At 43.9% G+C, this 21,608-nt stretch overlaps 1 protein-coding gene across 1 annotated transcript; it reads left to right on the top strand.

Moving 5' to 3' along the window:
* The first annotated feature begins 25 nt into the window (after nt 1-25).
* On the top strand, nt 26-20,887 carry LOC141111677 (receptor-type tyrosine-protein phosphatase eta-like). Its single transcript, XM_073603827.1, has 4 exons — nt 26-152; nt 17,088-17,363; nt 20,449-20,724; nt 20,826-20,887. Exons 1-4 carry the CDS (start codon nt 26-28, stop codon nt 20,885-20,887), a joined length of 741 nt encoding a protein of 246 aa, XP_073459928.1.
* The last annotated feature ends 721 nt before the right edge of the window (nt 20,888-21,608 follow it).

Raw genomic sequence — 21,608 nt, 5'->3', positions numbered from 1 at the left:
ATCATCTACACTGATAAGTAATACAATGGTGAATAATGAATCAACTACAATAAGCAATCTGACATCGGGAGAAACATACACATTCTTTGTATATGTAAGAGCTGCTGATAACGTCACTGAATCTGATCCTATGAACAGAACTACATGTACAGGTGAGTAAAGATTGCTTGTTTAATAAATCACAGAAACAACATGTTTTTTAAAGAGTAATATGTTATATTTCATGTTCAAAAGGCAAAATTTGTGTAAAAATGTAACATTTTCAAAAAGCTTTTTCCTGAAAACCAGTATTTGTTGCAGAGGGTCATTTCATTTTGAGAAAAAACTTACTTTAATCATCTCTGTTGCTTGTATATTTACAACCAAAAACTGCCTATGCAGATAAGTGGTGTCTGTAGATAAAAAAAACTTGTGCTTTGACCAAATTTTAACCACTTCAGCCCCGGAAGGATTTACCCCCTTCCTGACCAGAGCACTTTTTGAGATTCGGCACTGCGTTGCTTTAATTGACAATTGCGCGGCCGTGTGACGTGGCTCCCAAACAAAATTGACGTCCTTTTTTTCCCACAAATAGAGCTTTCTTTTGGTGGTATTTGATCGCCTCTGCGGTTTTTATTTTTTGCGCTATAAACAAAAATAAAGCGACAATTTTGAAAAAACGCAATATTTTTTACTTTTTGCTATAATAAATATCCTCCAAAAATATATAAAAAAAAAATTTTTCCTCAGTTTAGGCCGATACATATTCTTCTATATATTTTTGGTAAAAAAAAAATCGCAATAAGCGATTGATCGGTTTGCGCAAAAGTTATAGCGTTTGCAAAATAGGGGATAGTTTTATGGCATTTTTATTAATAATGTTTTTTTTTTTTTTTAAATGGCGGTGATCAGCGATTTTTATCGTGACACATTATGGAGGACACATCGGACATTTTTGACACATTTTTGGGACCATTGGCATTAATACAGCGATCAATGCTAAAAAATTGCATTGATTACTGTAAAAATGTCACTGGCAGTGAAGGGGTTAACCACTGGGTGGCAGTGTAGGGGTTAAGTGTGTCCTAGGGGCGTGTTTCTAACTGTGGGGGGCGTGGCTATGTGTGACACGACACTGATCGCTGCTCCGATGACAGGGAGCAGAGATCAGTGACACTGTCACTAGGCAGAACGGGGAGATGCTGTTTACATCGGCATCTCCCCGTTCTTCCTCCCCGTGAGGCGATTGCGGGTATCCCAGCAGCGATCGAGTCCGCGGGACCCGCGACCCGACTCACGGAGCTTGCCACGGGCGCACGCTGCTGGCTGCCTCTTGAAGGGCAACGTACAGGTACGTGATTTTGCATGTACGTGCCCTTCTGCCGACGTATATCTTCGTGAGGCGGTCGGCAAGCGGTTAATAAAGCTCTTGTTTCAGGTGAAGGACACTTAGACCCCTTTCACACTGAGGCGCTGGCCACGTTAGTGGTAAAGCGCCGCAAATTTTTGCGGCGCTTTACCAACGTTTTAGCGGCAATTTTGTGATAGACTTTTGAAATAGAAGGCAGACATTCAAATTATGAAGACTTGGGGGTTATTTATTAAAGGCAAATCAACTTTGCACTACAAGTGCACTTGGAAGTACAGTCACTGTAGATCTGAGGGGGACATGCAAGGAAAATAAAAAACAGCATTTTTGCTTGTACATGATTGGATAATAAAATCTGCAGAGCTTCCCCTCATTTCAGAGCTTCCCCTTAAATCTACAGCGATTTACAGCGATTGCACTTTCAGTGCAATTTCAAATGCACTTGTAGTGCAAAGTAGATTTGCCTTTAGTAAATAACCCCCAAAATGTCATAGGCAGCATGAGTAAAAAAAAATAGTGGGAGACAATGGGGGTTATTTACTAAAGGCAAATCCACTTTGCACTGCAAGTGCAAACTACAAGGGCAAAGTGCACTTGGAAGTTCAGCTGCTGTAGATCTGAGGGGACATGCAAGGAAAATAAAAAACAGCATTTTAGCTTGCACATGATTGGATGATAAAATCAGCAGAGCTTCCCCTCATTTCAGATCTTCCCCTCATATTTACAGCGACTGCACTTCCAAGTGCACTTGCAGTGAACTTGTAATGCAGAGTGGATTTGCCTTTAGTAAATCAACCCCAGAGTGCTGAGGGCAGGAGTAAATAATCAATAGAGTGTAGAAGTCAGTAGTGTGTAATGCACAGGGTGCAGAGTTCAAGAATAACTAAATCTCAGAGTGCAGAAGTCAGGGATATGTAATGCACAGAGTACAGAAGTCAGAAGTAATTAATGAACAGAGTTCAGGAGGGTGTGGTGCACAGAACGTAAGGGTCAAGATTGTATAATGTGTAGAGCGCAGGGTTCAGGAGTGCCTAGTAAACAGAATGAAGGGGGGAGGAACAAGTAACACACAGAGTGCAGAAGTCAGTAATGTGTCAAGCAAAATCAGTACAAAGGTCATAAATAGCTGATGTACAGGGTGCAGAGGTCAAGAGTTAATAATGCACAGAGCTCAGAGATCAGGAGTGTGTAACGCACAGGGTACAAAGATCAGGCATAAGTAATGCACAGGGTATAGAGGTCAGGAGTAAGTAATGCACAGGGTGATAAGGTCAGGAGTAAGTAATGCAGAGGGTGATAAGGTCAGGAGTAAGTAATTCACATGGTGCAGAGGTCAGGACTAAGTAACTCACAAAGTGCAGTGGTCACAAATAGGTAACACAAAGAGCGCAGGGGGCAGGAATAAGTGATACCAGAATGTAGTGTAGTAGGTATTCACACATGTTTAAGACAAAATGGGGGTTATTTACGAAAGACAAATCCACTTTGCACTACAAGTGCAAACTACAAGTGCAAAGTGCACTTGAAATTGCACTGAAAGTGCACTTGGAAGTGCAGTCGCTGTAAATCTGAGGGGTAGATCTGAAGTGAGGGGAAGCTCTGCTGATTTTATTATCCAAACATGTGCAAGCTAAAATGCTGTTTTTTCTTTTCCTTGCATGTCCCCCTCAGATCTACAGCGACTGCACTTCCAAGTGCACTTCCAAGTGCACTTTCAGTGCAATTTCGAGTGCACTTTGCACTTGTAGTTTGCACTTGTAGTGCAAAGTGGATTTGCCTATCGTAAATAACCCCCAGTGTGTACTTGCAGCTTGCCACCCATGGAATACATGCGCTCACTTACATGCATTCACTCACATACATACATATCACCTCTTCAAAAACCACAAAGTCACCATATCTGGCTGACACAAGCATCTTGACTGGCTTTCTCAGTTAGGTAAACACCACCAGCTGCAAGGTGGGTTTCAGGAGAGCGTGGTAGAGGTTGGGAGATGGCCAGAACTTGGGGGTCAGAGTGGGCGCCATATTAGCCACTTGAGGATTCCCAGAGCTGAGCAGACACATACAGATCACCGCTTTAGGTTATACACTCATGCTATTACCTTACAGCAGTAAGGTGAGCGGCCTGTGAGCACAAAGATGGCACAACACTGAACATTTTAGCAATATCTGTAGCACTTACTGTCAGGGCTGAGCTCAGCCCTTCCTTTGAGCTGGCCACCCAGTTGTCGGCTAATTTCCAGCTCCTATCTCCCCACAGTTACTCAGCTGTTAATGATATCCTGCTTGTCAGTCCTGCCTGCTTAAGCCGTCCAGTCCACAGGATCTCTGCCTTCGCCTTGGTCAACATCACAGAGACTATCTCCTGCATTCCTGTTAAAGACTTGCTTGGCTGACATCCCTTCTGGCTCCAGATCCTGCTTGCTGTTTTACTACGCTCATCTCCAGCTCCCTGATGTTTGACTTTTCTGACTATCCATTCTGGTTCCTGAACTCTGGCTATGTTTTGACTACGTTTGTTCTATTTACTTTTATTATTAAACAAGTGGGATTTACCTGTACTTCTGTCTCGGTCTGATTTCATGGTTTCTGACAGCAGACAAAGGTCATGAATTCAGAAGATACAGTCAATCCACTTGTTGGTAATATTTTTTCCAAATTGGATGAGCAAGATCACCGCATGGATCAGTTTGCCCTAGTGCTACAAACGCTCCTGAGTCGCACGACTCACCTGGAATCTTCCACTGTGGCTGCTCCGGTACAACCTGTGTTGCAGGCCGTCCCTGTTGCTGCACCAGTCTCTGTGCAGGCACCTGCCTCGAGAATTACCTCTATAAGAGATATGTCTGGTTCTGCTCCACTTCCCTAGGGATTTGAGGGTGATCCAGTCCAATGCAGAGGGTTTCTCAACCTCTTTGAGATATACTTTGAGATGCTGCCCCAGGCATTTCCCATGGACAGAAGCAAAGTAGGTTTCATGATATCTTTGCTTTCTGAGAGAGCCCTGGCCTGGGAAACCCCTCTATAGGAGACGCAAAAAACCTGTTGTCTTGAGTTACCCTGAGTTTTTGGCCTCCTTTAAAAGGGTATTTGAGGTTCCCGCATGCTCCGCTTCTTCTGCCAAGTGCCTCATGTCCGTCAAACAGAGTACGAGAACTGTTGCAGACTACACCATTGAATTCCCTACTCTGGCAGCAGAGGTTGCTTGGAACAATGAGGCCCTCATGGTTGATTTTTCTTATGGTCTCTCGGATTACATTCAAGGATGAGATGGAAGCCTTCTGTACATTTGCCTCCAAGCTTTGCAGTCCCACCCATGCCTCCCTCACCTTCCATGCCTCCTTGTACCAAGTCGGTCAGTGAAGATGGACTCATGCACTTGGGCTTCACGTGTCTCTCTGTGGATGAGAGAACCTTTAAGACAGTGGTTCTCAACCTTTCTAGTGCCATGACCCCTTGATAAAATTTCCCAAGGCACCCAAGGCAAAACAAGTAATTTGCGCCCCTAACCCACGGACATTTAGCGCTCAATGAGTCCCTTCCACTTGTACAGTATTAAAACCCCTTATGGTACATTTCAGGATGTACCACTCTTTCTCTTTGTTCTCCTTTCTTTCCCTTTTATCCCTCTCAATCCTAATGTCTTGTTTTTTCCTCATCCCTCTCTCTAGCCGTCTTTCTTGTTCTTTCTCTTATTCTTTCTCTCCCTTTTTATTTGTTCCTGCCCATCTTTTCCTCTCCCTTCCATGTATTCTCTATTTTTATTCCTTCTCTTACTCCTTGGTGGGGGGGGGTGGGGGTGGGGGGAATGGGATGAGTGGCGGGGAGTTGGGATGAGTGGCAGTGCTGGCGGAGAGCTGAGATGAGTGGCAGTGCTGGTGGGGGGTGGGATAAGTGGCAGTGCTGGGGGGGGGGTTCTGATCAGCCAACTTAGGTGCTCTTGATCAAGGTCATCTGCTGATCTGAGAACTGTAGTGGGAACTTTTAATGGCAACTATGATCACAGGTAGTGTTTCTCACTGTGTCTCTGACTTTGTGGTGTCTTGCAGCAGTGACACCTATACCGAAATCAGGAGATTTCAGCCCCTCCAGCCCCTCCCACTTTATATTCCTCACCAGTCAGCTGACCTCTAGTCTCTGCCCCCAGCCATACCGTGAACTGAATGGGCGGCTGCGAAGAGGCTGAGTGGGTGGCTTCAGGCTCCAGGGACAGCCCTGCTGGGCGGCTGTGAAAAGGCTGGGAGAGCAGTGCGGGATTCAGGAACAGCCCAGGATTTGGTGACCCTGGCAAATCGTCATTTGACCCCCGAGGGGGTCCCGACCCAGAGGTTGAGAACCACTGCATAGGAGGAGGGAGAGATTGTGCCTTTATTGTGGCCAGGCAGGTCACTTTTTGAAGTCTTGTCCTACCCGTCCAGGGAACACCCGAACCTTGAGGTCCTGTCACGGACAAATCTTAGGTGGCGTTGTTTTGTCCCCAGTTATCCAAAAGGATGAGCCCTTGGTTTCAGTCACCCTTTCTTGGGCTGAGTCGTCCGTGGAGATATAGGCTCTAATCTAATATGGGGCTGCTGGCCTGTTCATTGATGCTGCCTTTGTATCGAAGCACTAGATTCCGCTGCAGCTGCGTGACACTCCACTTGCCATTGAGGCTCTTGATAGGAAACCCCTAGAGCCTGCCTATGTGACTCATGAGACAGTTTCGTTGTCCATGGCCATAGGGGCTCTTCACCATGAGATAATCCAATTCCAAGTTATTTACTCACCTAAGTTTCTGCTGGTAATTGGTTATCCTTGGTTACAGAGGCACAACCCCTCTTTTGATTGGCTCCGTGCTGAGGTCGCCACAATGCATCAAAACATGCTTCCAGAAGGTAGCTAAGGTCCTGTGCACCTCTTCACTCTCCTCCCTACCGGAGGAGTACCGCGATTTTAGCGATGTCTTTGACAAAGGTCAAGCCGGTAGTTTGCCTTCAAACCGGCCGTATGATTGCGCAATTGACCTTCAACCTGGTGCCATACCCCCTTGTGGCCGGGTTTACCCTTTGTCGGTCTTGGAGGCATGGAGGAGTATGTTGCAGACGCACTCTCGAGGTTTCATCCGCAAATCCTTGTCTCCTGCTGGTGCTGGTTTCTTCTTTGTGAAGAATAAGAGTGGTGAACTGAGACCTTGTATTGATTATAGGGGCCTCAGTCGTTTCACGATTAAGAATGCCTATCCGATTCCATTGATTACGGAGTTATTTGACCGCCTCAAGGGAGCAACGGTTTTCACAAACCTTGATTTGAGAGGGGCATACAATCTCGTGAGGATTAAGGAGGGCGACGAGTGGAAAACTGTGTTTAATACCAGAACAGGCCATTATGAGTACCTCGTAATGCCTTTTGGCCTTTGTAACGCCCCTGCAGTTTTCCAGGAATTTATTAACGATGTCCTCCGAGATTTGTTGCAGTTATGTGTGGTGGTTTATCTCGATGATATCCTCATATTTTGCAAGTCCCTTGAGAGCCACCACACAGATGTCTTTCGCTTCAGAAAATAAGAGAACAATCTCTATTGTAAATTGGAGAAATGCGAGTTCCATCGAGAACAGGTTAAATTCCCGGGCTCATGTCATTTACACTGCTGGTTTTTCGATGGACCCAGAGAAACTTTCTGCAGTCCTACAGTGGCCCCGACCTGTGAGTTTACGTCCTCTGCAGCGTTTCTTGGGCTTTGCCAACTATTATCGGAAGTTTATTTGTAACTTCTCATCTCTGGTCAAGTCCCTGACTGATATGACCAGAAAGGATGGTAACCCACAGAGTTGGTCTCCGGAGTCCGTTAAGGCCTTTGAGAGTCTCAAGGCTGTTTTTGTCACTGCTCCTGTGTTGGCACATCCTGATCCTACGTTACCTTTTATCCTTGAGGTTGATGCTTCTGGGACTGGTGTTGGCGCCCTTCTGTCTCAACGTCCTACCTCTGAGAGTGCTATGCATGCTTGTGGCTACTTTTCCAAGAAATTGTCACCTGCGGAGTGCAATTACCAGATTGGTGACAGAGAGCTGTTGGCGATCATTTTAGCCCTGAAAGAATGGAGACCTCTCACCGCAGGTACCACTGTGCCGGTTCTCATTCTTACTGACCATAAGAATCTCACATTCTTGTCTGAGGCTAAACGCCTCTTTCCCAGAAGAACGCAATGGGTTCTTTTCTTGTCTAGTTTCAATTACATTGTCTCATTCTTACCCGGTACTAAGAATGCAAGGGTTGATGTTAGGGGTGCAACGGATCGTCATTGATCTGTGATCCGATCCGCGGAGGTTGATCCGCATGGGACACCCGCGATCCACGGAGCGCTCTGTGGCCTCGGCCATAGGAAAGGCCGCGGCTTCGGCCTAGCTCTGGAGCGGCGGCCATTTGGGAAAACCCGGCGGCCGTTTAGCATGTGATCGCTCCGTCAAATGATGGAGCGATCACTTGTAACAAACCGGCGTCATGACATTCCTCTCTCCCCTCTGTGTACTGATCTGTACAGTGGAGGTGAGAGATCGGATGGCAGCAGTGCCAATACTCTGCAATGCCCTGCCAATACTCTGCAATGCTCTGCTGCAATACCCTGCCAATACTCTGCAGTGCCCTGCCAATACTCTACAATGCCCTGCTGCAATACCCTGCCAATACTCTGCAATGCCCTGCCAATGCCCTGCCAATACTCTGCAATGCCCTGCCAATACTCTGCAATGCCCTGACAATACTCTTCCATACCCTGCCAATACTCTTCCATACCCTGCCTATACTCTGCCATACCCTGCCAATACTCTGCCATACCCTGCCAATACTCTGCCATACCCTGCCAATACTCTGCCATACCCTGCCAATAGTCTGCCATACCCTGCCAATACCCTGCCAATAGTCTGCCAATACCCTGCCAATACTCTGCCAATATACCCGCCAATACCCTGCCAATATACCCGCCAATACCCTGCCAATACCCTGCAATACTCTGCCAATACTCTGCCACACCTTGCCAATAGGCAGATTGTGGATATTACAGTGGGGGGGATTTTTTTTTGTTGATCCGAAAATGATCCGAACTGTGACTCCTGATCCGAGGAACGATCCGAACCGTGAGTTTTTTGATCCGTTGCACCCCTAGTTGATGTATTGTCATGACAATTTTCCTCCACTTCCAGGGGTAGTCAGTTTGTGTCCCGGTTCTGGCGAGCCTTTTGTACACAGTTGGGAATTCAGCTTGCTTTCTCTTCTGCGTATCACTCGCAGTCTAATGGGTCTTCAGAACGAGCCAATCAGTCCTTGCAGCCATTCCTATGTTGCTATTAGACATGTGCAATTCGTTTCGTAACAAATCGAAATTCGGCTGAATTTTGCATCTTTCAGACATTCGGATGCATCCGAATGTCCGAATAAAAAAATAACGAATTTCAACTAATACGAAAGAAATGATAGCGAATATAACGAATGAATTCGACATGATTCGGTAATTGGTTAAAGATCTAATTAAACAAAAGGTCAACTCACAGTAAATCTTACAATCCAATCAGCTGATTAATTATGTGCTGGAGGTTGGATTACTGGCAAAGTGCATTCCTGTGCACTGAGTGAGAAGGGGGTTGTATTGTATTTGAGCAGAGGAGAAGAGATATTGTCATTGTGTGTGTTAATAGATTCAATAAACAAACGACTTTCCAAACTACGAATCGTTATCATGAATATACATACATACATAAATATCGAATTTCAACTAATACGAAAGAAATTATAGCGGATATAATGAATGAATTCAACATGATTTGAGATTCAGTGTAACGAATATCGACACTCTACAGAAATAACGAATTATCTGAAAACGAATTAACGTAACATAACGAGTATAGCAGAACGAAATTATGTATTTTATGAATGACAACAAACCGAAACTAAACAAAATTTTCCGCTGTGCACAAGTCTAGCTGCTATATTTCTGACCATCATAACAACTGGTCAGAACTCTTACCGGGAGCAGAGTTTGCTCACAACAGTGCCTTGAATTCTGCTTCCCGATTGTCCCCGTTTATGGCGAATTATGGTTTCCAACCTTCCATGTTGCCTGACTCGTTTGTTCTGCAGAGTATTCCTCTCCGTGGTCTTCGTTCCACTTGGGCACAAGTCCAGGAGGCTTTGCCACATGCTAATGATAGGTACAGACTCCATGCTGACTGCAGACGCCTGCCTGCACCTTCCTACCAGGTTGGGGGCAGGGTCTAGCTATCACCTCGCAACCTCTGACTTCGTGTTCCCTCACTGAAGTTCGCAACCTTGGTTTATTGGTCATTTCTGTATTCTTCGCAGGATTAACCTTGTAGCTTACGCATTAGACCTTCTTTCTAATATGCGTATTTTGTATGTATTTCATGTCTCCTTATTAAAACCTTTGATCTGCAACCGCTTTACCATCTTGGTGCCATGTCCTCACCCTGTACAGGTTGAGAACCATGAGGAATATGAAGTACAGTCCATTGTTGACTCCCGTAGATTCCGCGGGCGCATACAGTACCTGGTTCATTGGAAAGGGTAAGGTCCGGAGGAACGCTCTTGGGTCTGATTCTCAGACGTACATGCCCCTGTCCTCCTCCGTGATTTCCATAGACGTTTTCCCCTCAAGCCTGGTGGTCCTCTGAGGGGGAGGGGTCGTTGAGGATGGGGTACTGTCAGGGCTGGGCTCAGCCCTTCCTTCTCTGAGCTGGCCGCTCAGCTGTCGGCTAATTTACAGCTCTTATCTCTCCACAGTTCTCAGCTGTTGATGATATCCTGCTCGTCAGTCCTGCCTACTTAAGCCGTCCATCCAAGAGGATCTCTGCCTTCGCCTTGGTCAACATCACAGAGACATTCTCCTGCATTCCTGTTAAAGACTTGCTTGGCTGACATCCCTTCTGCCTCCAGATCCTGCTTGCTGTTTTACTACGCTCATCTCTAGGTCCCTGACGTTTGGCTTTTCTGACTATCCATTCTGATTCCTGAACTCTGGCTATGTTTTGACTACGTTTGTTCTATTTACTTTTATTATTAAACAATTGTGATTTAACTGTACTTCTGTCTAGGTCTGATTTCATGGTTTCTGACACTTACTTACTCTAGATGGTCAAGGGATACACCTATTAGAAAACCAGAATTTTTACATATGGACTTTTAATTTTATGTCATTATGTTTACCATGTTGAATATACCATTTTAATATAACATTTGTATTATTGCACTATATTTGCACCATTGCCTATTTTGAGCTCCTAGTTTGGCACGATATTAATGACTTGTCATTGCGTTTATGGGAATATTTATTTTTTTTGCATTTCTTTGCATTTATTTGTTTATTACAGAATTATTTTTGATTGGTAGGTCCATAACAGTTACACATCTCACATATAGGAGGCACAGGCAATTTCATCCATTTTTTTAGCACAGTTGCACTTTTCTAACAGCGCAGCACCAATGTCATTTTACAGTTAATATCTCATTAGTTACAGATCAGCTAATAGGTGCTTGATGGCAGTTAGCAAATTTCCATATATTTAATGTGATAGCGCGGGAGCCTTATCACAAAAAAAAAAAGGATTTGACGTGTACAAATGTACACTTAATTTATGGCACTGTATAGCAACAGGATGAATTGTGCTACTGCACAGTGGCGTACGGTTCTGTACAGTATGCTGCGATAAAATGCGCCATTTCTGGATGTCATCACAGCACCCTGCAGCCCAGCTCCGGGTTGTGCTGCAGTGTGAATGGGACACACAGAAATCAATTGTTTTCTGAGTGTCCTTGCGGCGACATGCAGTAAAAAGTCTGTCAGCGCACCACGTGTGAATTCGCCCTTATTGTAAGGTGTTGGCACAGACACACTGGGGTAGATTTACTAAAGGCAAAAAGACTGTGCACTCTGCAAGAGCAGTTGCTCCAGAGCTTAGTAAATGAGCAGAAGCTCTGCTGACTTCCATTATCCAATCACGTGCAAGCAAAAATGCTGTTTCTTTTTATTTTCCTTGTAGGTGATTGGGTATTCCCTGCAAAGTGAAGCTTTACCTAATTTACTAAGCTCTGGAGCAACTGCACTTGCAAAGTGCACAGTCTATTGGCCTTTAGTAAGTCAACCTCATAGACTCATAGTTGTTAATTTACTAAAGGCAAACAGACTGTGCACTTTGCAAAGTGCAGTTTCACTCTTCAAGTGCAGTTGCTTCAGAGCTTAGTAAATGAGTTAAACTTCACTATGCAAAGAATACCCAATCACATGCAGGGAAAAAAAAAAAATAATAATTTTTGCTTGCACATGTTGGATGATGGAAGTCAGATGTTATGAACAGCTCATCTTTTTTAAACATTCTGCTTTTCAATTAGCCGTCATTCTTCTATATTGGAAGCCAAATACATGCATTATAAATGACAAGTGTTTGCAAAATGGCAATTAAAAGCTGTAATCTTTCTGTTTAGGTCCTGGACAAGTTTCTGCCGTCACACTGAATAATTACCATTCAACAAACACTCTGGGAGTAACCTGGACGGCAGCTGGTGGAAGAGTGGATTCGTATATTATCAGTATAACAGGAGTGGTATCAAAAACAACACAAACAAATTCTACGCAAACAAATTTCACCGGATTACTGCCCGGCAGTTTATATACTGTCACTGTACAGACAAATAGTGGGAACTGCAGCCAGACATCAATGTCGGTCATGGAGGCTACATGTGAGTACAAGCAGGGTCATGTGACTACAGCGCCATTTGTCATCTGCAATTTTCTTTTAGGTAATTTTGTAATTAATGCCAATCTGTTGCTTCCCCAAAAACCCACTGAAAATGAAGACTGAATACTTACCTCTTTGGTGGGCAGTCAGTCCAAACTCCACTGTGTTTGAATGATACCGCCTCTATCAAAGTCTGCAGCTATTGGCACTTTCAGCAGTGTCCCCGCCGGGTGCTGTGCTTCCTCACATTCACTCCTAGACCAATAAAGGACACGTTGTAAGTGATACAGGAGACCAGTGGGATGAACCCTTGATCACACACGTGGGACAAGGCACACCTGAAAGTGCCTGTGATGTGAAGACATTTCTGAAGGCTGTATGGTCTGGACATTGGACTCCCTACCCACTTTAAAGTTGAACTATAGGCAGAACTTGTTTCCTTATTGGATAGAGTAAGGCCCCTTTCACACTGGGGCGGTAGGGGGCGTCGGCGGTAAAACAGCGCTATTTTTAGCGCTGCTTTACCGCGGTATTTGGCCGCTTGCGGTGCGGTTTTAACCCCCCGCTGGCGGCCGAAAAAGGGTTAAAACCACTCGTACCCTCGGGCTTTCACACTGAACAAACAGCGAAGGCTGTTTAGGGGCGGTTTGCAGGTGCTATTTTTAGCGCAATAACGCCTGCAAACCGCTCCAGTGTGAAAGGGGCCTAATGGAGGGTTATAACCCCATGTCAGTTTATTTTTTGCCATTTGCAGCCCATTGGGGAGATTTACATTCACTTTCTGTCCCATAACCAAAACAGGAAGTGAGATAAAATACCTGCAAATTAGGGGAATTCCTTGGGGACCTCCAGGTCACCAGAACTAGTGTCCCCATTGGAAGATTTCCCCTCTATTACTTTTCTGGGGACAACCCAAAATGAGGGTTTTCTTTTACTTTCACTTTCGATGATAAAGTTAAACAGGACAAATAGAGAGGATGAATCTCCTCAATGGGGGCACAGACAGCAATAAAAACCTAATAGGTGTTGTAGTGACGGTTGGTGCTCCAATTTTTTTTTTTTGGGGGGGGGGGGCGCAAACAAAAATTTCAGAAACAAAATTCAGAAGAAAAACCCCATCAATCGCAGCCACTGTGCCCCATCAAACGCAGCCACTGTGCCATATCAAATGCTGCCAGTGTGCCCCCCCCTGCCGCCCCGCCGTCTGCACTTACCCTGTCTCGGTGGGACAGCTCCTCGATGCTCCCCAATGTCTTCTTCCATCCTCTCTTCCCGTCCTCTGCTATGATTGGACGCCTGATAGTTTCAGCCAATCAGGTGACGGGTAACAGATCGGAGCACCTGATTGGCGGAGAGGTGGTTTAGTGTTAGGAAAGCGAATATTCATTCGCTTTTCTAACACAGTTGTGTGACCTGCGAACGCCCAGCATGGCGCTCGCAGGTCACCTTTTTTGACGCCTATTAGAGCCTATGGCTCTAATCAGGTGCTTAAAAAAACCTTGCCCATGTAATTCAGGCGCTGGCGCCTGAAAATGGGCTGGACGCCTGAATAGGGGGTGGCAGCCATGGCCATAGATAGATTCATGCAAAGCATGAATCTATCTATTGGTGCTAGAGGGGGTGGCAAGAGAGAGGGGGGTGGCGCCCATGCGCCCTTATGGACCGCCACTGAGGTGTTGTAATCCTTCTCTACTCTATCCAAAACTAAAAAAAAAAATTTTGCCTTTATTTATACTTGAACTTTCTTGCCGTTTCATATTTTCATTTGTATTTCAAATATAGGTTTGTAGTTGCTCTCTAGGGCCGGGTCACACTAGTAACTATGTAGCAGAGAATTGTAGCCGTTACAAATCTCTCCATGTGTTTTCTCTGCTGAATGGTAGCTGGCTAGTCAGTCACACAGCGATTGAGTTTCAAATCACTTGCAATTTCTGCTACACAGCCCTCTCATTAAAGAATATGTAAACCCAACATTTCATATTCCTGCTAAGTGGCTGCTGTACCATGTACTTGTATGAGAAAATATCCTGTTCTCTTTGTATTGCTTCCTTTGTGTGAAATCCCTGGTGTTCCTGCCAGTCCTTCTGCTTTCCTATTAAATCTGACCACACTAGGCATGAGAGCACAGTGTGGTCAGTTCTCTAGCTGTGCTGGGAACTCAACCTTGCTCTCGTCCAATGATCAGACTTGCACTCCCCCTCTGCACAGCCATTCACTGGAAAGATCAGTCTGCTGCTGCTTCTTCTCCTCCCAGCTCTTATGCAGCTGAGAACATGGGATCACTTCTAGAAAAGGGAAAAAAGGTATTTATAAAGTTTTTTCTTGTATATCTATACACAAATCTTTTGCCTTTTATTTATGTTTTAAAGTGAATGGTTTGTTTTACAAGGTTTACATATACTGTACTTTAATTGCAATGCATTTATTCCTAGCAAAACAGAAGAACAGGAAGGACATCAAAAAAACAAAACAAATGAGCAGTGGTGGCCCGTCCATTAGGGGTGCCCCCTATCCATGCATCCACCCCCCTGATCTGCACGCTGGGCGCCAGGAGCATGGATTCCAATGGGGGGGGGAATGAAGCATGTGATTAGAGCCGAAGGCTCTAATCGGCTTTAAAGGATGGGCTCGGGGTGTAGAGCACTGCGCTCCGAGCCCACCCAGTTGTGTGACACTAGCGAATTAATTTTATTCTTCTCACACTGATTCTGCCTCCCGGCCAATCAGGAAGCGGGTCCTGACCCATTACCCGATTGGCCGTAAGGAGAAGCTACCCTATTGGAAGAGGGAGGAGACACACGGTGAGGACACCGCCGCAATGCCGAGGAGGAGACGCAGGGGAAGCCGGTCGCCTGTCGCCCGGAGAGAAGCGCTGCTCGGGGTAAATGACCAACCGACCGGGGGTTGCGGGATGCAGGGGGAGGGGCTGTGCACTGTTTGCGCCCCCCCAAAAAAATATACCACCAGCCGCCACTGCAAATGAGAGTAATTCTGTAGCTGCTACAAAACATATCTACTAAATCACCAATGTGGGGCATTACGGCTGTCTGTGTGGCAGACAAGCTCAAGCAACCCCCTGGCTGGACAGCAGCAGAAATAAAACCAAAATAACAGGATATACACCAAGGGGGTTATTTACAAAATGCAAATCCACTTTGCACTACAAGTGCAAACTACAAGTGCAAAGTGCACTTGAAATTGCACTGAAAGTGCACTTGGAAGTGCAGTCGCTGTAAATCTGAGGGGAAGAGCTGACATTAGGGGAAGCTCTGCTGATTTTATTATCCATGCATGTACAAGCTAAAATGCTGTTTTTTATTTTTCTTGCATATCCCCCTTAGATCTACAGCGACTGCACTTCCAGGTGCACTTTTAGTGCAATTTCAAGTGCACTTTGCACTTGTAGTGCAAAGTGGATTTGCCTTTAGCAAATAACCCCCCAAGAGAGTGTAATATTTAGCAGAAGGAGAATGTTCTCAGAAAGAACTAAAGATGTGAGCTCTGTACAATGCAAATGGATGAATATTCCTCTGTTGCTTATTGTATTTTGACAGCCAGTCCCTCCAGCTGTCCAAATACCCAAATAGTGCCTACATCTGACTGAGTGCAGCTGCTTTTCCTGTGAAAACTTTCCTCCCAGGTCCTTTGATTTTTTCAGTCAAGGGGTATTGGGCGGGAGGCAACCCACTCATTGAATTTGGTAAAGTATATGGCCAGCTTGGAAAGAATAAACCTCAATGGTGGGATTTTAAAGGCAATTGAAAAAAATTATTTAGAAAAAATCTTTATAGAAGAATAGGTAAAAAATTGAATTTATTTATACAAAGTTTAAAAATTGATAACAACGAAAGACATACAAGGAGATAATAACAAGGGTAACATGATAAATAATAATATTTAACAATTGTGGCAAAAACAGTCCGACGCGTTTCGAAAGTATGAATAATTATAGTCTTCATCAGGAACAATTTGCCATTTCTAGAATTACAAAATACAGTGTCAGTGAAACAAAAATTTTTTTTACAAAACATTCATATGACTTACAGGACTGACAGGTGTGTGTGGCCCCCAGAGGAGTATGCCAGAACTTACGTTTCAAAGAGAGTTACCACGCATCTGCAAGTCATATGAATGTTTTGTAAAAAAAATTTTTTGTTTCACTGACACTGTATTTTGTAATTCTAGAAATGGCAAATTGTTCCTGATGAAGACTATAATTATTCATACTTTCGAAACGCGACTGTTTTTGCCACAACTGTTAAATATTATTATTTATCATGTTACCCTTGTTATTATCTCCTTGTATGTCTTTCATTGTTATCAATTTTTAAACTTTGTATAAATAAATTCAATTTTTTACCTATTCTATAAAGATTTTTTCTAAATAATTTTTTTCAATTGCCTTTAAAATCCCACCATTGAGGTTTCTTCTTTCCATATATTGAGGGATGTTGGCAATTCTTTCGCATCACTTTTTGGGAGTTTCCTTTCTGGTATATGGCCAGCTTTACAGTGGCAGTCTTTGAACCTCTTGCATTTATCTCTGTGATGAGTAAGAAAACCACAGGGCACAATGGGGATTATTTACTAAAGGAAAATCCACTTTGCACTGAAAGTGCACTTGGAAGTGCAGTCGCTGTAGATCTGAGGGGGACATGCAAGGAAAATAAAAAACAGCATTTTAGCTTGCACATGATTGGATGATAAAACCAGCAGAGCTTCCCCTCATTTCAGATCTACCCCTTAGATTTAGAGTGACTGCACTTCCAAGTGCACTTGCAGTGCAAAGTGGATTTGCCTTTCGTAAATAACCCCAATATCTGTTAAGTAAGACCAGCAGTATAACAAAACCGATGATCTGCAGACCTACACCTATTGTGCCTCACACCTAGCGCGCATTATGCTTGCACCACTCTTTGTTAATTCCCTCCATTGTATGTATTAATTTTAAAGCAGATACATTTTCTTCCATCTCACTATTTTTATTATCTAACATTGTTTTATTTTCAAACAGATCCCACCCCACCAGGTAGCATAGCCTTTCCTATGATAGGAACTAAGAATGTCACTTTATCTTGGGGAGATCCAGTAAATATGACCGGAGTGATGAAGTCATATAATATCACTTATTGGAATTTTTCTTCTTCAATCATTGCTGGACCTGTGAGAAGCGACAATGCAAATGTCACCCTTCAAAATCTAATGTCGGGGTCCAATTACACCATCTCTGTGGTGACAGTCGGAGCTCTGGGGTATCAGAGCACATCTGTGATTGGATTGGTCTGTACAAGTAAGTTTTTGATCATCTAAAATGAGACATGTAAAATGTATCAATGGTTTTTATTCTTGCATGAGTTTCAATATTAAAGGGGCCTTTCCATATTGTGAGTGCCTAGATTTCCCAAAGTCCCCTCATCTGCTAAGGGGCATCTGCTATACAAAGGGAGCAAAGATTTATCCTCCTATGCCACCAAACTCCACTTCGATGCTGGGAAATCAATCCCGAAATCTATCCACCATCCTGGTGTCACGGGTTCATTCTGCTGACTAGAGATGAGCTTTGGATTTAGGTTGAACATGAGTTTGGCCTGAATCCAACCTGGTTGTGGCTTTGTGAATGGCCAAACAAACTGGCCACATTTGACCCGTTCATCCATCTGAATCCCCAAAGCTGGAAGGTAAACAAAGCATCTGGGGAGCTGCAAATCCTCTACCCTTGCAAGGTACCATATTGAGGGACAAGAGCCTCATTTTTTTTCATTCTTTTATCTCACAAAAGGGTTATTGGATTCTGGAAGCCCTCTTTATAATGAGGGGGGCTTCCAATATATCCGTCTCAACCTCTAGGAGAATGAATACCGAGTACATCAGTAGTCCTTAATACTCATTCCCAATTTTTATATATATATATTATAGAAAAATTAAACTAGTGATATACTGTTTATAAATTGATCTAGCGATGTAGAACTAGCATCATGATGACCCACTGCTCGATAAAGTTTTCCCACTGCAAGGACGACCTGCCACCCAAAGATGTTGACCTATCGCATTCCTGTTGATAAATGACAGAACTCCATCTGTTGCAGTAATATAAACAAAGCAGCCAGGGATTCTGGGTGATATCATGCAGGATCCTTATCTGTTCATCTCTGTTCTGTTATTTAATGGGAGTGCGTGGTGCCAACGCCTATTGGTAAGGAATTATGGTTGGGCAGTGGGAAAACATTGTTGGGGGTGGATTGTTATAATTAACATGGGATTTCCATTACTGTGTGAAACAATTGATGGTGTTGGGGTTTTCCTATATTCTAACCAGATCCTTTCCAAGACATTCTACCTGAGTGGCAAAAAAGAGGAGGCACCCCCTCTATAAACCAAACCAGGCCACATATCTTTCTACATTGGAGTGGTGCCTGGCCAGGAAAGTACAACCCCCCCCCCCGTATACATTTCCCATGTGGGGGGAGGTAGAATATCTGATGTTCCCCTTAAAATGTCAACCAAGCATTTATCCAGACATACAGCCTGGGTGTACAGAAAAAGTAGGGCAGCAAGTGTGCACAGGGCATCACCGTTAGGGAGCAGGATATCATGGTGGCCGAAAAATATCATTGGAGGGTAGGTTGTGATGATTGATGCTGGATTTCACCATGTGAAATTGTTTAAATTTTTTTTGTGTTTTGCAATTAATGACTGACTTTCTCAAGTTGGAATATGAGTAATAATGGGGTACCAAAGTACCCTGTACTCATTTCCACTTACTGTAAAGGTCGCTTCCAGGTTCCGATAACTCCCCCTGTAAACCTTTGTATCCCTTCTTGGGGATAGGATAAATGAATTATGCCCTTGTTCCTCAACATATAGACCAGGTGCCTTGCACAGGGAAGACTTTGCCACTTCCACTGCAATGTACCATCCTGATGTTGAAATGCATGTGGCCTGGTGTGCTTCAGGAGGGGTGGAGGGGGGGCTCACATGCTCACTGCCCTCCCTTTCCTCCCTTGAATAAACTTTAGTCAGAGCTGCACTGTTTGTTTTTTTCTACAGGCACCCCATACCTGCATAGGCAGTTTTTTTGGTGGACTTACCCTTTAAACAGCATGTATCTCACTAGCACTCAAAGTTTTCCATCTTTGTATACTACATGCAAAGTCTCCCTCCCCTTCCAGAGCACAGGTGGAAGACAAAGAAACCTTGGGAATTCACCCCAGCACACAGGTCATAATGAACCTCCAGGAAGGTATTGGCTCTTTGCCCACTCTCAAGTTTCTTTCTTGTCGGACGATGCGTTGTCTTGGTAGGTGCATGCCTGTTCAATGTGCCAGGTTAAATAGAGAACTGCACACTATAATGCACCTCCTGACAGCCAGGTGAGCTAATATTTGGTCAAAAGTCCCCCCTGGTTTCTGCAAGGTCTTACCCTGGGTGAACCATTCCACACGAGTTAGAGTTTGCAGTGAATTCTTGTGATAATGACTAACCCATGCCTCCAATATTCATGCTATTTTGCATAAATGTCTGTTTTGAAATATTAGTAGAATTGTCCTTAGCACTTATCATTCCTTTTCACTTGGGAAATGATTCCCAGCCTGGGGAAAAGTGCATATATACCTCCCAACCTGGAAGAGCACAGGCAATAGTTTTCAGGGCTGAAACTTAGATTTTTTTACTATTGAAGGGAAAATCGACAGATACAAGAAGAGGTCTCCTCATCTTAAAGAAGAAGTACAGTCAAATCTGCAGTTTGTTCTGCACTCCTGTGACCTGTTCTCAGCAGACAGCGGGCTAAGGCCCGCTGTAGGCTGATGTCATGAGACATCATCAGCCCCCCAGCAAGCCACTGAGAGCCTGACCTGGCCGGTCCCACCCCCTCCTCCGCGCTGTCAGCTGACGTCACAGAAGCGGTCCAGGCTCGGGAAAGATCGCGACCATACGGTCGGGATCTGCCCACATGCCTGAGCCGGCACCTGGCTCAGCCTCTCAGCGAGCCGCTGAGAGGCTGAGCCGGCCACTCCTGCCCCTCCACAGTCCAGCACTGTAGTGAGCGTAGGGGGTCAGAGCAGAGAGCTGGTGACTGACAATCACCAGCTCTCTGCTCATGGAACACTGAGAACCAAGCGTTCCTCAGTGTTTGATCATTTGATTTTCAGTATTAGAGCTGGCGAGGGACAGATGCTGCATCCACCTAGGTAGGTATGATTCTAAAAAAAAAAATACATTCCCATACTTCTATATTAACTGCTATTAACTCTTCTCTTTGGAAATGTTTTTCTGTTGATCACAATTTATAATTATCATTGTAACTTCAATATTAAACTCTGAATGTAACAATTCTTACTCTGGTTATTAATGTGACTTTTTTCCTTTATCCACAGAACCATTATCTGTGAAATTACCGCAGATTGTTGCCAAAACTACCAATTCTATGTCCCTGAACTGGACACAACCAGACGAGTATCAGAGCTCATACACCTACAGGGTGCTGACCAATGTAACCTCATCATCTACACTGATAAATAATACAATCGTGAGCAGTGCATCGGCTACAATAAGAAATCTGACAGCAGGAGAGACGTTTACATTCCTGATATATACAATATCTGCCTGTAACTCCACCGAATCAAACCCCGTGTCTATAACTGACTGCACCCGTAAGTATTGCCGAACTGAAAAAGTCAGTCCTAAAAGCCAACAAACACTCTTTGCTTTGTGTATTGGAGTTTCTGCAAGTAGTTCTTATTCATTTTTGCAGCATTCACAACAGCCAATCCGATTCCGCCTATCATTCTCACACACTTCACTGGATTTCTTTAAAACGGAGCAGTTTTTTCACAAGTGAACTTTTTAGGAATAGCATTTTTCATGTTGATTTTTTGGCTTAATTACAAGTATTGCCGAGACAAAAAGAGTTATTTAGCTTACCAACCACTTAGAGGCTGATGTTCCTCACTGCCATTACCTCCATTGGCTTCTGCTAGCCCAATGTATTCAATTTAATATAAGAAGCAATCCACAGCTTTGCGCAAGCTACATCACCAACCTCATCTCAAAATATCACCTCCTACTCTCACCCCCTCACCACCCCTTCCCATACTCACCTCCGGGACTTCTCCAGAGCCTCTCCCTTCCTTTGGAACTCCCTACAGCAATCCATTCAGCTATTCTCCACTAGACATGTGTGGTTCGTTTTGTTCCAAAATTTTCATTATTCGGAGCTTCGGATGTATCCGAATTTCCAAACTGCAATAGTAACCACTTTAAACGAAACCGAAATAATGAAACTAAATCGAATTTGAAAACAAGTTTGAAATATAAACATATTGCTAACTATTGCTGATTTCCTTCAAAGACTGTGTATAATGTTAGAATATAGCCGAATTTGGATTTTGAAAAGAATAGAATCAAACATTAAAAAATATTAAAATATTAAAAGAGTAAAACAGAACAGAATAGAATATAAAATAAAAAATTAGAATAAAATACGTTAGAAAATAAAGAAATATAAGAGAAAAGAATAGAATATAATATAAAAAAT

This window comes from Aquarana catesbeiana, linkage group LG11, assembly GCF_042186555.1.
Source record: "Aquarana catesbeiana isolate 2022-GZ linkage group LG11, ASM4218655v1, whole genome shotgun sequence".
NCBI classification, from domain to species: Eukaryota; Metazoa; Chordata; class Amphibia; order Anura; family Ranidae; genus Aquarana; species Aquarana catesbeiana.
This window is presented reverse-complemented; position numbering and strand designations above follow the sequence as displayed.

What these genes read in the sequence shown, in the direction of transcription:
- LOC141111677 (XM_073603827.1), top strand. Translation starts at nt 26, where the DNA reads ATGGTGAATAATGAATCAACTACAATAAGCAATCTGACATCGGGAGAA. An exon ending in GAACAGAACTACATGTACAG is followed by an intron (nt 153 to 17,087) that starts GTGAGTAAAGAT and finishes ATTTTCAAACAG; the next exon opens with ATCCCACCCCACCAGGTAGC. An exon ending in GTCTATAACTGACTGCACCC is followed by an intron (nt 20,725 to 20,825) that starts GTAAGTATTGCC and finishes TCATTTTTGCAG; the next exon opens with CATTCACAACAGCCAATCCG.